Source organism: Engystomops pustulosus, chromosome 3 (assembly GCF_040894005.1).
Source record: "Engystomops pustulosus chromosome 3, aEngPut4.maternal, whole genome shotgun sequence".
Classification (NCBI taxonomy): Eukaryota; Metazoa; Chordata; class Amphibia; order Anura; family Leptodactylidae; genus Engystomops; species Engystomops pustulosus.
Window position 1 is genome coordinate 213,328,095 of NC_092413.1, and position 21,757 is coordinate 213,349,851.

Consider the following 21,757-nt stretch of genomic DNA (forward strand, 5'->3'; position numbering starts at 1 on the left):
TAGCTGACAATATAGCTCTGAAATTAATGACATTGATAATATGGGAATGGTGGGGGCTACAGTGACTCCAGAATTATTGAAGCAGCAACTATTAACGGCTCCAAGCAGATGTGGTATTTAGAGGTGGTCACAGTTCTTTGAAATTGAATTTAGGGGCAGGTTGAGCATGTGTCCTATTTCTCCAATCATAGCCGTGTCTGCTTCTTAATCAGGGGTGTGTCTGCTTCTTAATCAGGGGTGTGTCTGCTTCTTAATCAGGGGTGTGTCTGTATTTTAATCAGGGGTGTGTCTGTATATTAATCAGGGTTCTGTCTGTATATTAATCAGGGGTGTGTCTGCTTCTTAATCAGGGGTGTGTCTGTATATTAATCAGGGGTGTGTCTGCTTCTTAATCAGGGGTGTGTCTGCTTCTTAATCAGGGGTGTGTCTGTATTTTAATCAGGGGTGTGTCTGTATATTAATCAGGGTTCTGTCTGTATATTAATCAGGGGTGTGTCTGCTTCTTAATCAGGGGTGTGTCTGTATATTAATCAGGGGTGTGTCTGCTTCTTAATCAGGGGTGTGTCTGCTTCTTAATCAGGGGTGTGTCTGCTTCTTAATCAGCATTGGGTCTATTTTATCATCAAGATTGTTTCTATTTCCTGATTAGAGTTTTTTTTTTCTGTTTCTTATTCAGGATGTGTGTATTTTAAAGTCAGGGGTGTGTCTATGTCTTGATTAGACATACATCCCTGATTAAGAAACAAAGTCTTGATCATAGGACACTATGTGCATTCTCTGTAGCTTTTCCTATTTGTTATCTAAAAATAGGACCCAATGAATAATCTGCTCAGCTTCTTCTGCTCTATAACATTTTGCCTACATATAGAACACTATGTATGATCTACTCGGCTCTTCTTGCTCTATAACATTCTGTCTGCAGATAGGATACTATATACAACCTGCTCAGCTCCTCCTCTATAACATACTACCTGCAGCTGATATATCTACCCTTGCTGCCAGGCTATTCAGCTCCTCCTGCTCTATAACATGCTGTCTGCACATACGACTCCATGTACAATCTTCTCAGCTCCTCCTGCTCTATAACAAGCTGCCTGCAGATAGAACACTATGTACAATCTTCTCAACTCCTCCTGCTCCATAACATGCTGCCTGCAGATAGCACACTGTACAATCTTCTCAGCTCTCCCTACTCTATAACAAGCTGCCTGCAGATAGAACACTATGTACAATCTGCTCAGCTCCTCCTGCTCTATAACATACTGCCTGCAGATAGCACACTGTACAATCTTCTCAGCTCCCCCTGCTCTATAACAAGCTGCCTGCAGATAGAACACTATGTACAATCTGCTCACCTCCTCCTGCTCTATAACACACTGTCTGCAGATAGGACACAATGTACAACCTGCTCAGCTACTCCTCTATAGCATACTACCTGCAGCTGATATATCTAGCCTTGCTGCCAGGCTATTCAGCTCCTCCTGCTCTATAACATGCTGCCTGCAGATAGGACACTGTACGATCTGCTCATCTCCTCCTGCTCTATAACATGTTCCCTGCAGATAGGACTCTATGTACAATCTGCTTAGCTTCTCCTGTTCCATAACATGCTGCCTGCAGATTGAACACTGGGTACCATCTGCTCAGCTCCTCCTGCTCTATAACATGCTGCCTGCAGATAGGACACTATGTACAATCTGCTCAGCTCCTCCTGCTCTATAACATACTACCTGCAGATAGGATACTGTGTACAATCTGCTCAGCTCCTCCTGCTTTATAATATGCTGCCTGCAGATAGGACACTATGTACAATCTGCTCAGCTCCTCCTGCTCTATAATATGCTGCCTGCAGATAGGACACTATGTACAATCTGCTCAGCTCCTCCTGCTCTATAATATGCTGCCCGCATTTGAAAAGTCTGGCTGATTCTATGCCAGGTTGGGCCATGAACTGGTGCAGATGATGGTGCAGCAAAGCCCCGTACCAGACCGCTCTGTTGCCCGGCATGGCCTCTTTCAAGCCCCTTCAGGTCCATCCGCATCCACTTTGCATGGAATTGGTGTAAGGTGGTAAATGATTGCGTCAATTTCAGTGCTTGGATTCCAGTAAACTGGTTACAAGCCCCTGTGTGTTCGGTCTAGGTATTAGGAGATAGGGCAGGCTGGGATTTGTGGTTCTACAAGAGACAATGAGCCACTAGGTTTGCTGCATATCCAGGCATGACATGGTTAAGTGCGCACGTTGCTGACACTTTGCCTCTTATCTCCTTGCATTGTGGCGCGCACCTCTCCAGATATTCTGCCTATAACCACAGGGTGATCGTTTGGATAAATTGAACATCAATCAATGCTAAAATATAATGGGATTTCACGGGAACATTAACAGCCATGATAAATACACGGCGTGTCATGGCGAATCGCGGGCGCACGACGCAGCTCTGCTCCTGCCTTGTGGGGGCAAAGTCAAACTAAACAATAGGCACCAGGGGGCTTGTCCCAACCAGTGCTCCTCCGAAAAAGACCTGGAGGCGAAAACCTCTGTGTTCTAGAATATCTGTTACAATGGGAAGGTAAACGCTAACATGATGTATTGTATCTGTATGTAACACATCAGGGGGGTGTATGTAACACTATCCGCACCCGGACATGTCACCGAAATATGTCCTCTGCATCCTATAGATAATTCATTTCAAGGGCGGGATATCTATCCATTATCTATCTATCTATCTGTCTATCCATTATCTATCTAAATCATATCTATCTATCTATCTATCTATCTATCTGTCTATCTATCTATCTATCTATCTATCTATCTATCTATCTATCTATCTCATATCTATCTATCTATCTATCTCCTATCTATCTATCTATCTATCTATCTATCTCCTATCTATCTATCTATCTATCTAAATCATATCTATCTATCTATCTATCTATCTATCTATCTATCTATCTATCTATCTGTCTATCTATCTATCTATCTATCTATCTATCTCATATCTATCTATCTATCTATCTATCTATCTATCTATCTGTCTATCTATCTATCTATCTATCTATCTCATATCTATCTATCTATCTATCTATCTATCTATCTATCTATCTGTCTATCTATCTCATATCTATCTATCTCATATCCATCTATCTATCTCATATCTATCTATCTATCTATCTATCTATCTGTCTATCTATCTATATATCTCATATCTATCTATCTTTCTATCTATCTATCTATCTATCTATATATCTCATATATATCTATCTATCTATCTCATATCTATCTATCTATCTATCTATCTATCTATCTATCTCATATCTATCTATCTATCTATCTATATATCTATCTGTCTATCTATCTATCTATCTATCTCATATCTATCTATCTATCTATCTATCTATCTATCTATCTATCTATCTATCTATCTGTCTATCTATCTCATATCTATCTATCTCATATCCATCTATCTATCTCATATCTATCTATCTATCTATCTATCTATCTATATATCTCATATCTATCTATCTTTCTATCTATCTATCTATCTATCTATCTATCTATATATCTCATATCTATCTATCTATCTATCTATCTATCTCATATCTATCTATCTATCTATCTATCTATCTATCTGTCTATCTATCTCATATCTATCTATCTCATATCCATCTATCTATCTCATATCTATCTATCTATCTATCTATCTATCTATCTATCTATCTATCTATATATCTCATATCTATCTATCTTTCTATCTATCTATCTATCTATCTATCTATCTATATATCTCATATCTATCTATCTATCTATCTATCTATCTATCTATCTATCTCATATCTATCTATCTATCTCATATCTATCTCATATCTATCTATCTCATATCTATCTATCTATCTCATATCTATCTATCTATCTATCTCATATCTATCTATCTATCTCATATCTATCTATCTATCTATCTCATATCTATCTATCTATCTATCTATCTATCTATCTCATATCTATCTATCTCATCTCTATCTATCTCATATCTATCTATCTCATCTCTATCTATCTCATATCTATCTATCTATCTCATATCTATCTATCTCATCTCTATCTATCTCATATCTATCTATCTCATCTCTATCTATCTTATATACACCTTTATACAGGTGATCCATAAGGGTCCGTGCCCATTCTATGAATTACAGGAGCAGGTAATAATAGGATCTGGATGGCCGCTCTGATTACTTTCCACCACCTTTCGCATTCATGCATCTATAGACCTTGCTCTGTGTATTAGGTCATGGAAGTGACACTTGTGTAAAATGTCTTGTGTACGATGTAGAATTATCTCTATCCTTTAAAAGATATGAGGTAAACTACCAAAAAATGCTATTAATGGGATGAAGAAATGGAAGCAACACTCCTATCATTTCAGTTTTTATTAAGGATGAAGGACCTGCACAGAGTCACATGACTGTAAGAGTGCAGGTCCTGAAGTGGAGAATGTGAGGTGCTGGAGGTGCTTTGTTCTGCATTAGTTATGGGTGGTCTGTAGGTAGACTTTCTAGTTTGGAGATCAATAATTAGGGGCTTTGTTTTGGGAGAGTCTGTATTTTGGGGTTTTAGGGGGTGTATATAGAGGATCTGCTCTGGGATCTGTTTTGTGGTCTTATATATGGTTTTACTTTTGAGAAATTTGTGCAAAAGTAGCAACAAAACACTAAATATATAGGGGGTCATTTATCTTATTTTTTCCCCTTCCGTTGGTGATTTTGCGCCTTCTTGCTGTGATAATGGATGTTTGCCGCCTTTTGGTGCAATAATAGACTCTCAATAGGTGCAAAAAGAGGGAGAAATAAGATAAATGACCCCCATAGTGTCCATAGTGCTTCGTGTCACCATCACTTCATTGAGCGTTCATCGGACCCCCCCCCCCCATGTGAACATTACCCTAACTCCTTACTAGTCATATTTATGCAAAAATTGGATTGGACTGAAGACCAATCCATAGTTCCAAAGGCTCAGGTTATAGACAGTAACGCTCAGTTGTAGTACCACTCACAACCTGTGGGTAGGTGTGGCGCTGTCTCCAGATGAGAAAGCAATTATGTTGTAATAATTCTGTACAGCTTCTTTATAGGTAATGTATGGAGCCTGGTAACCTCAGCGGAGGCCGGTCCATCCTGATCGATGTTCTAGCTCCATCGGATTCCTTAGATTTCGTCCGTCAGGTTCTCCGGCGCTGATTATTTAATAATGACGTTCTCACCGGGCAGATCAGCATACGCTCCTCGCCCAGCCAAATGTAATTATCCGAAAGATTGAAGTCTTCATTATTTCCACTAATTTATTGAACTCTTAGAATTAATGAACCTTTAGTCTTTTTTACATGTGCTCGATTACCAGGGGAACCCTGGGAAAAAAAATTACACATCTCACCAAAAAGATGGATGAAGGATTAATGGGTCTTATATTATGCAAAATATTGTATTAGGCGACGTCCAGGGGACGGGTGAGTGGTGGACAAGGTGATGGATCCCGCTGCGGGGACTTCACTTATCTCCTATCATGATGGACCATGTGAAAGGGACCCTAATAAAGACACACAGAAAGTCCTCCTGAAAATACTGTTAACACAAAAATAATAAATGCTTCCTAATATAACATGTTAAAAAAAGTGATAAAACCTATATTACCTATAAATCATATATAAACACATATATATACACATACATACAATCTGGTTTTATAATATAGCCCCATAATTTACATTACACCCCCTCACTGTGCCACGCACCTAATAATGTTCCCTAATCGTGAACTAACAAGTAAAAATGCAATCTACACTTAATTAATGTGGCCCCCCACTAATAAGCTCTCAATGTGACCCTAAACTAAATAATGCCGAGCCTAATCGTGCCCACATAAAGAATCCCCTCACCTAATACCTACACTAAGTAATGTCCGCACAGCCCCCAATAAGGTGTTCCCCACAGCCCTGACTACAGTCCCCCCACCGTGCCCTGAAATGTCCCCCACAGCCCCCCAATGTTGTCACAGACCCCAATGCCCCCCACAGCCACACTGAAAAGTCCCCTACAGCCCTGGTAATGTCCCTAACAGCCCCCCAATGTCCTCAAAGCCCCACTAAGAAATCCCCCACAGCCCCCAGTAATGTCGCCAACAGCCCCCCTCAATGTCTTCTCAGCCCCCTGTAATGTCCTCCACAGCACACCCCCAATGTCTTTACTGCTCCAAGTAATGTGCCCACAGCCCCCTGTAATATTCCCCACAAACCCATAGCCATCAGTAATGACAAGTCCCCTCAATGTGCCCCCTCCCCCTTGCATAATTTAAAAAAAAACACTTATACTCACCTCAGTCTCTCTTCTGGCTTCTCACCTTTCACTGCCGTGCTGAGGCACGGTGATGTCATCACCCGGCATCTCCTGCTCCCTGCAGCTGTAGTGAGCTGGCGGCTCCTTCATCACCACAGTGCTCATCAGTGCCAGCAGCTCCTTCATCACCACAGTGCTCATCAGTGCCAGCAGCTCCTTCATCACCACAGTGCTCATCAGTGCCGGCGGCTCCTTCACCACCACAGTGCTCATCAGTGCCAGCGGCTCCTTCATCACCACAGTGCTCATCAGTGCCGGCGGCTCCTTCACCACCACAGTGCTCATCAGTGCCGGCAGCTCCTTCACCACCACAGTGCTCATCAGTGCCGGCGACTCCTTCACCACCACAGTGCTCATCAGTGCCGGCGGCTCCTTCACCACCACAGTGCTCATCAGTGCCAGCGGCTCCTTCACCACCACAGTGCTCATCAGTGCCAGCGGCTCCTTCACCACCACAGTGCTCATCAGTGCCGGCAGCTCCTTCACCACCACAGTGCTCATCAGTGCCGGCGACTCCTTCACCACCACAGTGCTCATCAGTGCCGGCGGCTCCTTCACCACCACAGTGCGCATCAGTGCCGGCGGCTCCTTCACCACCACAGTGCTCATCAGTGCCGGCGGCTCCTTCACCACCACAGTGCTCATCAGTGCCGGCGGCTCCTTCACCACCACAGTGCTCATCAGTGCCGGCGGCTCCTTCACCACCACAGTGCGCATCAGTGCCGGCGGCTCCTTCATCACCACAGTGCTCATCAGTGCCGGCGACTCCTTCACCACCACAGTGCTCATCAGTGCCGGCGGCTCCTTCACCACCACAGTGCTCATCAGTGCCCGCGGCTCCTTCACCACCACAGTGCGCATCAGTGCCGGCGGCTCCTTCACCACCACAGTGCTCATCAGTGCCGGCGGCTCCTTCACCACCACAGTGCTCATCAGTGCCGGCGGCTCCTTCACCACCACAGTGCTCATCAGTGCCGGCGGCTCCTTCACCACCACAGTGCTCATCAGTGCCGGCGGCTCCTTCACCACCACAGTGCTCATCAGTGCCGGCGGCTCCTTCACCACCACAGTGCTCATCAGTGCCGGCGGCTCCTTCACCACCACAGTGCTCATCAGTGCCGGCGGCTCCTTCACCACCACAGTGCTCATCAGTGCCGGCGGCTCCTTCACCACCACAGTGCTCATCAGTGCCGACGGCTCCTTCATCACCACAGTGCTCATCAGTGCCGGCGGCTTCTTCACCACCACAGTGCTCATCAGTGCCGGCGGCTCCTTCACCACCACAGTGCGCATCAGTGCCAGCGGCTCCTTCATCACCACAGTGCTCATCAGTGCCAGCGGCTCCTTCACCACCACAGTGCTCATCAGTGCCGGCGGCTCCTTCACCACCACAGTGCTCATCAGTGCCGGCGGCTCCTTCATCACCACAGTGCTCATCAGTGCCGGCGGCTCCTTCATCACCACAGTGCTCATCAGTGCCGGCGGCTCCTTCACCACCACAGTGCTCATCAGTGCCGGCGGCATCTGCTCTTCACTGCTCATTGCTATCTACGTCCTGAGGACATAGATAGCGATGAGAGTGAGGAAACATTTGGGGCACAGGTCAAAAGATCTGGGGCACGGGCCCCTGACTAAGAAGATCTATCCTTTATGCAGATGAACTTCAGAGGTTACCTAAACAGCCAAAGAGCACCCATAGGTAGGGCTTCAGAGGATAAAGCGGCGGGGTGGAGCCTTGGCGCCCAATGCTTGGTCAGCTTGCACCACGCCCCAGTAGCCTCTGTAGCTCATTTACATAAACAATAGATAAAGTTTTTAGTTAGTTAGTTATGGTTAAAAGTTTAGGTAAAGGCAGTGTAGGGCTTGATAGACAGAAAGGAATCTGAAATCCGGAATATCTGTTAGTGTATTTAAGAATTAAAGGGGTTTTAATTTTTTATCTTGTGGTTTTCTAAGGTTTACCATTCCTTATAATTAATTGGATACAACTATATAACCAAAACTGTATAGTTTTTTTAAAGTTTTTTTTTTTATATATTTTTTTAAATTACAACAAAGCTGCGTTTGGGCTTCATTGCTTCTGGATTCCATTTTGATCACCCTTTTTTTTTTTTTTGATCAAATGTAATTTTTTTTTTTTAAGTGTTTTGCGGAGAGCACCAAAATGACAGATCTGATAAAGGTCTCCTACCAGAACATACAGTTCTACTCTCATACACACACATACATACATTTATACACTCGTACGTACAATATATACCAGTATATATCATATACACATCCATACAGTATATACAGATCATATACACACACAGTATAAACACATCCATACATTTATACACGCATACAGTATAGTAAATACACATACACACCAGAATACACAACTACAGCATATACACACATACATACAGGATACATACAGCATATACACACCCATACATTTATACACACATACAGTATAGTATATACACACCTAAATCATATACACACCTACATGCAGGATACATACAGCATATACACACATACATACAGGATACATACAGCATATACACACCCATACATTTATACACACATACAGTATAGTAAACACACCTAAATCATATACACACCTACATACAGGATAAATACAGTATATACACACCTACATACAGGATACATACAGCATATACACACATACATACAGGATACATACAGCATATATACACATACATACAGCATATATACACATACATACACGATACATACAGCACACATACATACATACAGCACGTACACACCTACATACAGGATACATACAGCATGTACACACCTACATAAACGATAAATACAGCATATACACACCCATACATTAATCACCCACTAATTGATGGAACGGCTGGTCGAGCGGGTGTCCTGCTGCTCTACTCAATACAAAGGGAGTGCTAGAAGTTGCTGAGCTAGTGCCTGTTTATCTATCATAGTGAATGGGATTGTCGGACACACCCGAGGACAATGAACGAAACTCCCACAGTATGGAATGGAGTAGCGTGCTCGCTCTGTCACTCCATCCATTATTGGAAGTCCCAATATACTTATTGGGACCCTCACAGATAAGAGTGTTATCCCCTACCCTGGGGATAGGGGATAGCAAACAAAATTGGGACAACCCCTTCAAGGGCAGTTCCTCTTCAATGAGTCACAACATTGTGTATATGAAAATAAATCTACATTGCTACACCACGATCCTTACGTCATCATGAAACCCGGCCCGCTCAGTCCCAGGGGGTCATTAATGGTATCCGGGGCTCCTACAATAATCATATTTGACATTCGGAGTGTTCTAAGATCTGCAAATTATTACAGGTTGAGTCACGTCTTTGATGCTGATCACAATTTCTGGAGACATCAGATTTTCAAAATCTATTACGGCAAAGGATGGGAAGAACAGCCGGCGCAAATCATCTGCAGATGGCCCGGACGCCTGAAAAACGGATTTCCAGAATAGAGTTCTAAAAAGGGATTCCGAGGATCTGATAATTATTTTACCGTCCATTTGATGAGGTCGGAGCGGAATCTTATATGAAAATTCACTTTTTTTATTTAATCTAAATAAGTTCATATTTCTACTCGGAATTCAATTAGAAAAGGTTGGAAACATAACTTGTGGTTTTTGTTCCTGAAGAAATTCTGTAGAATTGTATCTTTTTAATAACTTTTTATCACTTTTTAACAATGGGTAGAATGTGGCCGTTATTATCCTGGAAAGACAATGGGGCAGATTTACTTACCCGGTCAATTCGCGATCCAGCGGTGCGTTCTCCGACGCTGATTCGGGTCTTCCGGCGATTCACTGAGGCAGTGCGCCCGATGTCCACCAGGTGTCGCTGCTGCACTGAAGTCAGTCGGAGTTCACTGGAGTTCACCAAGCTATCCTGGGTGCAGGTAAGTGTGTGTCGAGCGACACATTTTAAAAAAAAAATACGGCGGTTTTTCCAAATCCGTCGGGTTTTCCGACGGCCACGCCCCCTGATTTCCGTTGCGTGCATGGGCCACAATCCGATCGCGTGCACCAAAAACCCGGGGCAATTCGGCGCAAATCGGTAATTTTCGGGAAACCCGAAGAAAAAACGCGATTCGGGCCCTTAGTAAATGACCCCCAATGTGTAACTAATGTATCACATGGGACTTTAAATGACATTGTATGTCCTAGAAAATGTTTAAATTCCAAATTAATATTTTATAACGCAGTTTGTGTACATAAGGAATAACCATATGCAGGCAGTCCTCGACTTAAGAACGCCCGACTTACAGACAGGGCACGTTTAAGACTGCCATGGGTCCTGGGCTGTATGAATATTATAGCCCCTACAAGTCTGGAATCACTTCCTACATCTGGTACTAGAATCAGCTTCTCGGGGAATGGAAGATGTGCCCCTTTTGTCTGCTTTGTCTGCAGTTTCAGGACCTTTGGAGGACCTTCAAGGGTCCTGAAATGGCTCTTGTGTACAAGTGTACAAGGATTTAATGGGTGAAGGTCCTTCTCAGTGTAACATTTGGTGGTTGATTTGGACGGTCATGGGCCCCCTAGAAGGCTTAGGCCTCGGGCTATAATCCACTACTGCTTACAGACGACCCCTAGTTACAGACAGCCCTCTCTGCGTACTGTGACCTCTGGTCAAGTCTCTGGATGTTACTATAGTCTCAGGCTGCAATAAGCTGTAAGGCGTCTGTAATGAAGCTTTATTGATTATCAACTAATCACAAAGTTTTTAAAATCCAATTTTCCACAATTTTTTGGCTACAATTCTAAAATAGACCATTTCTGATTTACATACAAATTCAACTTGTATATGGACAAAATATGATATTATATGATGCATTATTTAGCAGTTTTTCTCATTGCAGCCTCTGTCTGTAACTCCAGGTTGTATCAGATCTGGTGGATGGAGAATGGCTGCTATTATGTCTTCCATCCACTGCACAAAAAAACTTATGGGAGAATCTGTTCAATAACTCTCTATTAGCAAGATCGTAAAGGACATAATACTGATCTGTATTAAAGGGGTTGTCCACTTCTTCTATTAGTCTATATGTCTCTGTACCTGGGTCTTTGCCTCCTTTGAGAACTTCAGCCTTCCCCTGTACTCCCCATGCTGCCTGTGCGAGCCTCTGCACCCTTCTAAAAAAGAGAGTAACCAGCGTGATGAGTACTTGCATTACCTCAAAGGGTGTGTTGCCCTAAAGGGGGAGTGGTGTGAAAAAAAAAGGTGTGGTCAGTCCCAAATAAGTATGTACTGGTGGAGAGCTGCTATGAAAAGGGCAATGATGATCCAAATGTCCAGGAGAAGACAGACCGATTTGCCACAGTTGAGATGATCACAAATAACTTATAAGATCTTATTGATGATTCGTCCTATGTCTACAACCATAACCGCAAGATTTAGAATGAAAATTTTCTTCTGTTGCAGTTACAGGTGAAGGACAAGTGAAAGTAGAAGTCACAGCAGAAGAAATAAGTATCCGCCCAACCACTGGTAAGCACTGTGATAAAGCTCTGACCACCGACACCCACCACTAGAGGGAGCTGAGGAGTTCATTGCATACAGTTTTCCCATAGAGTTCCATATATAAACAGTATGCGGAAAGCTAAACTCTCCCTAGTGGTGACTGTGTGTAGAGAAATTTATAGCATCATTTCAGCCACTATAAGATGCAGTTAATTGTTCCTTTTCTTGCAGAACCAAGTCCTCTGCCGCATCCTGTTCTCAGGTGGTCTTCTCCGGAGTCTTGGGCTGGCGTTGGCGAGGGTTGGGGAGGTCATAGCTCCACCATACCGCAGGCAGGAGATGATGTTATCATCCTACCTAGTAAGTACACAACATAGGTAACAACTGTTACCTCGATATTATGACTAGGAGTCTCCCGGCTGTGGGCGTCCCGCGTGCTGTTAATTTACTCACCACCCAGCATCCGCCGACATTCATCTGTGATATATTATCTCTCACACGTGTCCCACAAATGAGCAATAAATTTTGGGGGATATGAATCATATCTGTAAAGTAGTTGGCAAATCACTGCAAATCCCTCCCGGGCTCTGGAGGGATTAAAGTTAAAAAAAAAACAAAAAGTGTTATCTGATGGGTTATTTGTGATGATCTAAGAATATGGACCATACCATTGCTTTCCCCCGGGGGGAGGGCAGAGGAAAGATCTCAGACTGTGACAATGACTCAAAGCTGCTGGATCTCAGTCCTGGAGACTGGAACTGAGCCTAATACTGGGGACACTCTGAAGACTTCATTAGGGAAGTGTATTGTGAGCGATTTCCTCTGTCTCCATTACTTATGGAAAAATTCCAGATACTAAAGAAAGTTCCCTGGTTGTGTTGGGAACCATATGACAGTGCTGAAATAATACTACCACCATACAGTGTGCAAATAATACCACCTCCATAAAGTGTACTAATAATACTACTATCATACAGAGTACAAGTAATACCACAAAGTGTGTACAAATAATACTACCACCATGCGGGGTACAAATTATACTACCACCATGCAGGTTCCAAATAATACTACCTCCATACAGTGTGCAAATAATACCACCTCCATAAAGTGTACTAATAATACCACCACCATGCAGGGTACAAATAATACTACCACCATACAGAGTACTAATAACACCGCCACCATGCAGGGTACAAATAATACTACCACCATACAGAGTACTAATAACACCGCCACCATGCAGGGTACAAATAATACTACCACCATACAAAGTACAAATAATACTACAAAGTGTGTACAAATAATACTACCACCATGTAGGGTAGAAATAATACCACCGCCATACAGTGTACAAATACTTCTACTACCATACAGTGTACAAATAATACCACCACCATGCAGTGTACAAATAATACTATCACCATACAGAGTACAAATAATGCCACCACAATGAAGGGTACAAATAATACTACCACCATACAGAGTACTAATAACACCGCCACCATGCAGGGTACAAATAATACTACCACCATACAAAGTACAAATAATACTACAAAGTGTGTACAAATAATACTACCACCATGTAGGGTAGAAATAATACCACCGCCATACAGTGTACAAATACTTCTACTACCATACAGTGTACAAATAATACCACCACCATGCAGTGTACAAATAATACTATCACCATACAGAGTACAAATAATGCCACCACAATGAAGGGTACAAATAATACTACTACCATACAGTGTACAAATAATAATACCATCATACAGTGTATAAATAATACTATCACCATAGAGTGTACAAATAATACCATAACAATGAAGGGTACAAATAATACCACCATCATACAGTGTACAAATAATACTACCACCATACAGTGTACAAATAATACCATCACCATACAGTGTACAAATAATACCATCACCATACAGTGTACAAATAATACCACAACAGTGAAGGGTACAAATAATACTACCACCATACAGAGTACAAATAATACCACCACAAGGAAGGGTGCAAATAATACTTCTACCAATAAGTGTACAAATAATACCACAAGAATGAAGGGTACAAATAATAATACCACCATACAGTGTACAAATAATACCACCACCATACAGTGTACAAATAATACCACCACCATACAGTGTACAAATAATACTATCACCATACAGTGTACAAATAATACCACAACAATGAAGGGTACTAATAATACCACCATCATACAGTGTACAAATAATACCACCACCATACAGTGTACAAATAATACCACCACCATACAGTGTACAAATAATACCACAACAATGAAGGGTACTAATAATACCACCATCATACAGTGTACAAATAATACCACCACCATACAGTGTACAAATAATACCATCACCATACAGTGTACAAATAATACCACCACCATGAAGGGTACAAATAATAATACCACCATACAGTGTACAAATAATACCACCATCATACAGTGTACAAATAATACCACCACCATGAAGGGTACAAATAATAATACCACCATACAGTGTACAAACAATACCATCACCATACAGTGTACAAATAATACCACCACCATGAAGGGTACAAATAATATTACCACCATACAGTGTACAAATAATACCATCACCAAACAGAGTATAATTAATAATACCATCATACAGTGTACAAATAATACCGCCATCATACAGAGTACAAATTATAATTAGAGATGAGCGGATCCAACATTCCTGTTCAGGTTGGTCCATGTGACCAGGACATATTGACTTATCAGCCAGTCAGGACAATTATAGCCATAGTTGGTTGGCAAATATGGCAATATGTACAAGTTGCATGTCCGTCGGAATGCACATCTGCCGCAATTCACTAAGATCGTGCACCCGATATCCTGCATGTGTCGCTTCCCCGCTCATGTCCGCCGGAGTTCGCCTTCTTCTTCCCGCTGCATGTAAGTGCATGGCTTGCGGCACAAATTTAAATTAAAATTTTAAATCTGGCGCTTAGTCCGATTCCGTCTGATCATCCGACAGCCCGTCCCCAGATTTCTGTAGCATGAAAGCCGGCACCAATGCGGCAAAATCTGATCACGTGCGCCAAAAACCCTTCTAAATGTGGCGCAAATCGGAAATCGTCAGATATTCCGACAATAGTGTGGTTCGCGGACCCTTAGTAAATGAGCCCCGTTTTTGTCCCCTATCTATTGTGCCTCCAGCAGCAGGGAGAATACCCCCTGAAAAACCAAACCGGGGAATGCTCATGATGCAAATATGAATATATGGAGCAGATAAAGTCTTGTCCAAAATCCAGATAGGTACATTCACATACATCCAGTTTTTCATACAAAAAATTGATAGTTTGAATTCAGTAGGGCATGGGGGTGTTTCCTGCTGTGCGCTGTGCTCTCTGAGATAATTTACAGACCCTCCCTTCAGATTATAAGATGTAGCTTCCTTCTGGTTAAATATTACAGCAGAATAGTGGGACCGTGGGGCAGGTCAATACAAGAGCTAAGGAAACAGCAATGACAGCACCTCCATGGTACTTGGAAAAGCCACAGTCCTGGAATATAAATCCATATTACACAGTCCTGCTGCTACTAACAACACACACAAAGGTCTGATTACACATCTCTCCAGTGACAATACTTAATACTGGCTGCACACAGCACAGCAGTGTGAGCCCATGACCACAGTGCACTTATAACTACAATCCCTGGAATATAAATTCATGTATCACAGTCCTGCTGCTACTAACAACACACACAAAGGTCTGATTACACATCTCTCCAGTGACTATACCTAATATTGGCTGCACAGAGCACAGCAGTGTGAGCCCATGACCACAGTGCACTTATAACTACAATCCCTGGAATATAAATTCATGTACCACAGTCCTGCTGCTACTAACAACATACACAAAGGGTCTGATCACACATCCCTACATGGGACAATAATTAACATTACCTTAAAGTCTAGTTAGGATAGTAATACACAAGTTGTCGCAGATTTTTCTTAAACTCATTTGCCCTCTGTGTATTGGGATGTAAGTGAGTACGTTAGAGAAAAAAATGCAGTGTTTGTTTTGACTTTAGACTTGTATAACATGAACATATAATACATATTGGCTTCTTTTAAACATTATTAGGATTTAATCAAATTTTAGGATTTTGTAACATGACATAAACTGTATTACATTTCCGTAGAATTATTTTGTAATAATGTATATTTGAGTCTGAGTCTTATATTTCATGACAATATTCATCAAACCCATTTACTATAACAATGTTACTTTCAAATTTCTGTTACTTTATCATTGTTTCACTTTTATGTTTGTAGTAGGTGACTAGGTATTATTAAATTAGTGTCTAGTTTAACTTTAGGGTTATATTTCATGACTGTATATATTATACAGGCGGTCCCCTACTTAGGAACACCTGACTTACATACGACCCCTAGTTACAAACGGACCTCTGGATTTTGGTAATTTGCTGTTGTTTGGTCCTAGGCTACAATAATCAGCTGTAACAGTTATCACAGGTGTCTGTAATGAAGATTTATTGTTAGTCCTGGTTCTTATGACAACCCAACATTTTTAAAATCCAATTGTCACAGAGACCAAAAAAATTTTGACTGGGTTTACAATAATAAAGTATATGGTTCCGACTTACATACAAACTCAACTTAAGAACAAACCTACAGAACTTATCTTGTACGTAACCCGGGGACTGCCTGTATACTATATATTATAGGTATAAATCTGATACAATGGGGCAGATTTACTTACCCGGTCCTGTCGCGATCCCGCGGTGCGTTGTTCAATGAGGATTCGGGTCTGCCGCGATTCACTAAGATCGTGTGTCCGAGTTCCTGCATCCGTCGCTTCCTTGCTGAGGTCCGCCGGAGTTCACCTTCTTCTTCCCGGTGTATGTGAGTGCTGATCTTGCGACACAATTCTAAATGTTAAATCCTGTGCGTTGTCCGAATCCGTCAGGTTGTCCGACGGCCCGCCCCCCGATTTCTGTCACGTGCAAGCCGGTGCGCCAAAATCCGATCGCGCGTGCCAAAATCCCCGGGCAATTTGGCGCAAAACGGAAATCGCCGGGAAACCCGACAAAAATGCGCTCCGCGGACCCTTAGTAAATGGGCCCCATTATGTATCTCATATGTTATATGTACTACAGGCAGTCCCCGGGTTACGTGCAAGATCGGTTCTGTAGGTTTGTTCTTAAGTTGAGTTTGTCTGTAAGTCGGAACTGTATATTTTATAATTGTAACCCCAGCTAAAAAATTTTTGGTCTCTGTGACAAATGAAAAAAAAAACAACTTTTGGATTGTAATAAGAACCAGGATTATCAATCAAGACACCAGTGATCACTGTTACAGCCTAAGGCTAAAATACAGTAAATTACCAACATCCAGAGGTCCGTTTGTAACTAGTCGTCTTTAAGTCGGGTGTTCTTAAGTAGGGGACCGCCTGTATATGTAAATAATTTAAAAAATAATGTTTACAATTATTTGAATGTTTGTTTTTGTTCTATTTATTAAATATTTATTTATATTTGTTTTAAACTATTTATTATTAGAGCTTTTTTTTTTTTTTTTTTTTTTGGTCTTTCTGTTTTTATCCATTTTTTTTTTTACCCCCAAACACCCAAGAGGGAATCTTCCGTCATGTTCCCTTGGCAGATAATAAAAACTATTATTACTGAAGCCCCCAAATTGCGGAGATGTATTTGCAGATTTCCAGGATGACACATTTCTGACACCAGACGTATCGGCTGCAATGAGAATATGTTCTAATTCTGAGCGAAAGGAATGTTGTTTTGAAGGGTATAGATATGATATCAGGACGCCTCGGGCGCTGCTGCTGCGGCGGCGGCTGCTGCTGCTGCCATTTTTTTTTTTGTGTTGGAATTCACTCTGTTATTCATTTTGCGTTTTTCTTTGAACTTTCTGTGTTTGAAGAGATGAATGCCGGAGCGCTGCATCTTACATAATGGCTCCTCTGTTAGACCTGATTTCCATTCAATGGCATGCTATGATGTTTTATATAGAAATGGCGCTGATCAAAGGAAGCCGTGTCCATGCCGCAGTCATTAGCGACTTCTCAAACGCTTAGCATCCGCCGTGTACCTGAGAATTATCAGAGGCAAACGCCACATCCCGCTTTAGTTTGTTTCATTATTTATTTTTGAACTTGTATTTTTTTATTTTACATTTTTTATTTATTATTTAGATTTTTTGTTTCTTCTTCTCTGTGATGTAAACAAATCGGTAACGTGTTCCATGTCATGTATAATGGGAGGCGTTAGGGAGTGGAGGTGACAGGTGTCTCTTCAAATAAGTGAGGGAAGACTGGAGGTAGAAAGTAGAATTACATAGGCAGAGGGAGTGGTAATCACCATTTCTAATGCTATCTATTTCATATCCATTATCTATCCATCTTTCTATCTATCTATCTATCTATCTATCTATCTATCTATCTATCTCATATCATCTATCTATCTTTCTATCTATCTATCTATCTATCTATCTATCTCATATCTATCTATCTCATATCTATCAATATATCTATATATTATCTATCTTTCCAAAAAAAGGCAGCACTCCGCAATTTCAAAAGTAAAAATTTTTATTCATACCACCCCACAACGTTTCAGGTTCTATCGCAACTTTTGTCACGCATGAAACGTTGCATTACTACAGGTAATGAGGGGAGGACACAGGAGCCATTACTACAGGTAATGAGAGGAGGACACAGGAGCCATTACTACAGGTAATGAGATGAGGACAGAGGAGCCATTACTACAGGTAATGAGGGGAGGACAGAGGAGCCATCACTACAGGTAATGAGGGGAGGACACAGGAGCCATTACTACAGGTAATGAGAGGAAGACACAGGAGCCATTACTACAGGTAATGAGGGGAGGACAGAGGAGCCATTACTACAGGTAAAGAGAGGAGGACACAGGAGCCATTACTACAGGTAATGAGGGGAGGACACAGGAGCCATTACTACAGGTAATGAGAGGAGGACAGAGGAGCCATTACTACAGGTAATGAGGGGAGGACAGAGGAGCCATTACTACAGGTAATGAGAGGAGGACACAGGAGCCATTACTACAGGTAATGAGGGGAGGACACAGGAGCCATTACTACAGGTAATGAGAGGAGAACACAGGAGCCATTACTACAGGTAATGAGAGGAGGACAGAGGAGCCATTACTACAGGTAATGAGGGGAGGACAGAGGAGCCATTACTACAGGTAATGAGGGGAGGACACAGGAGCCATTACTACAGGTAATGAGGGGAGGACAGAGGAGCCATTACTACAGGTAGTGATAGGAGGACACAGGAGCCATTACTACAGGTAATGAGAGGAGGACAGAGGAGCCCTAACTACAGGTAATGAGGGGAGGACAGAGGAGCCATTACTACAGGTAATGAGAGGAGGACAGAGGAGCCCTAACTACAGGTAATGAGAGGAGGACACAGGAGCCATTACTACAGGTAATGAGAGGAGGACAGAGGAGCCCTAACTACAGGTAATGAGAGGAGGACACAGGAGCCATTACTACAGGTAATGAGGGGAGGACAGAGGAGCCATTACTACAGGTAATGAGGGGAGGACACAGGAGCCATTACTACAGGTAATGAGGGGAGGACACAGGAGCCATTACTACAGGTAATGAGAGGAGGACAGAGGAGCCATTACTACAGGTAATGAGAGGAGGACAGAGGAGCCATTACTACAGGTAATGAGGGGAGGACAGAGGAGCCATTACTACAGGTAATGAGGGGAGGACAGAGAAGCCATTACTACAGGTAATGAGGGGAGGACACAGGAGCCATTACTACAGGTAATGAGGGGAGGACACAGGAGCCATTACTACAGGTAATGAGGGGAGGACAGAGGAGCCATTACTACAGGTAATGAGGGGAGGACACAGGAGCCATTACTACAGGTAATGAGAGGAGGACAGAGGAGCCATTCCTACAGGTAATGAGAGGAGGACACAGGAGCCATTACTACAGGTAATGAGAGGAGGACAGAGGAGCCATTACTACAGGTAATGAGGGGAGGACACAGGAGCCATTACTACAGGTAATGAGAGGAGGACACAGGAGCCATTACTACAGGTAATGAGAGGAGGACAGAGGAGCCATTACTACAGGTAATGAGGGGAGGACACAGGAGCCATTACTACAGGTAATGAGAGGAGGACACAGGAGCCATTACTACAGGTAATGAGGGGAGGACAGAGGAGCCATTACTACAGGTAATGAGGGGAGGACACAGGAGCCATTACTACAGGTAATGAGAGGAGGACACAGGAGCCATTACTACAGGTAATGAGAGGAGGACACAGGAGCCATTACTACAGGTAATGAGAGGAGGACACAGGAGCCATTACTACAGGTAATGAGAGGAGGACAGAGGAGCCATTACTACAGGTAATGAGGGGAGGACAGAGGAGCCATTACTACAGGTAATGAGAGGAGGACACAGGAGCCATTACTACAGGTAATGAGGGGAGGACAGAGGAGCCATTACTACAGGTAATGAGAGGAGGACACAGGAGCCATTACTACAGGTAATGAGAGGAGGACACAGGAGCCATTACTACAGGTAATGAGCGGAGGACACAGGAGCCATTACTACAGGTAATGAGAGGAGGACAGAGGAGCCATTACTACAGGTAATGAGGGGAGGACACAGGAGCCATTACTACAGGTAATGAGAGGAGGACAGAGGAGCCATTACTACAGGTAATGAGGGGAGGACAGAGGAGCCATTACTACAGGTAATGAGAGGAGGACACAGGAGCCATTACTACAGGTAATGAGGGGAGGACACAGGAGCCATTACTACAGGTAATGAGAGGAGAACACAGGAGCCATTACTACAGGTAATGAGAGGAGGACAGAGGAGCCATTACTACAGGTAATGAGGGGAGGACAGAGGAGCCATTACTACAGGTAATGAGGGGAGGACACAGGAGCCATTACTACAGGTAATGAGGGGAGGACAGAGGAGCCATTACTACAGGTAGTGATAGGAGGACACAGGAGCCATTACTACAGGTAATGAGAGGAGGACAGAGGAGCCCTAACTACAGGTAATGAGGGGAGGACAGAGGAGCCATTACTACAGGTAATGAGAGGAGGACAGAGGAGCCCTAACTACAGGTAATGAGAGGAGGACACAGGAGCCATTACTACAGGTAATGAGAGGAGGACAGAGGAGCCCTAACTACAGGTAATGAGAGGAGGACACAGGAGCCATTACTACAGGTAATGAGGGGAGGACAGAGGAGCCATTACTACAGGTAATGAGGGGAGGACACAGGAGCCATTACTACAGGTAATGAGGGGAGGACACAGGAGCCATTACTACAGGTAATGAGAGGAGGACAGAGGAGCCATTACTACAGGTAATGAGAGGAGGACAGAGGAGCCATTACTACAGGTAATGAGGGGAGGACAGAGGAGCCATTACTACAGGTAATGAGGGGAGGACAGAGAAGCCATTACTACAGGTAATGAGGGGAGGACACAGGAGCCATTACTACAGGTAATGAGGGGAGGACACAGGAGCCATTACTACAGGTAATGAGGGGAGGACAGAGGAGCCATTACTACAGGTAATGAGGGGAGGACACAGGAGCCATTACTACAGGTAATGAGAGGAGGACACAGGAGCCATTACTACAGGTAATGAGAGGAGGACACAGGAGCCATTACTACAGGTAATGAGAGGAGGACACAGGAGCCATTACTACAGGTAATGAGAGGAGGACAGAGGAGCCATTACTACAGGTAATGAGGGGAGGACAGAGGAGCCATTACTACAGGTAATGAGAGGAGGACACAGGAGCCATTAC

At 42.9% G+C, this 21,757-nt stretch overlaps 1 protein-coding gene across 1 annotated transcript in view; it reads left to right on the top strand.

Moving 5' to 3' along the window:
* Positions 1-21,757, top strand: part of PKHD1 (PKHD1 ciliary IPT domain containing fibrocystin/polyductin) — a 358,183-nt gene that overhangs the window by 224,364 nt on the left and 112,062 nt on the right. Inside the window, exons 50-51 of the mRNA XM_072143767.1 lie at positions 11,832-11,897; positions 12,102-12,230. Of these exons, the coding sequence (XP_071999868.1) occupies positions 11,832-11,897; positions 12,102-12,230 (195 nt within the window). The remainder of the gene's footprint in view (positions 1-11,831; positions 11,898-12,101; positions 12,231-21,757) is intronic.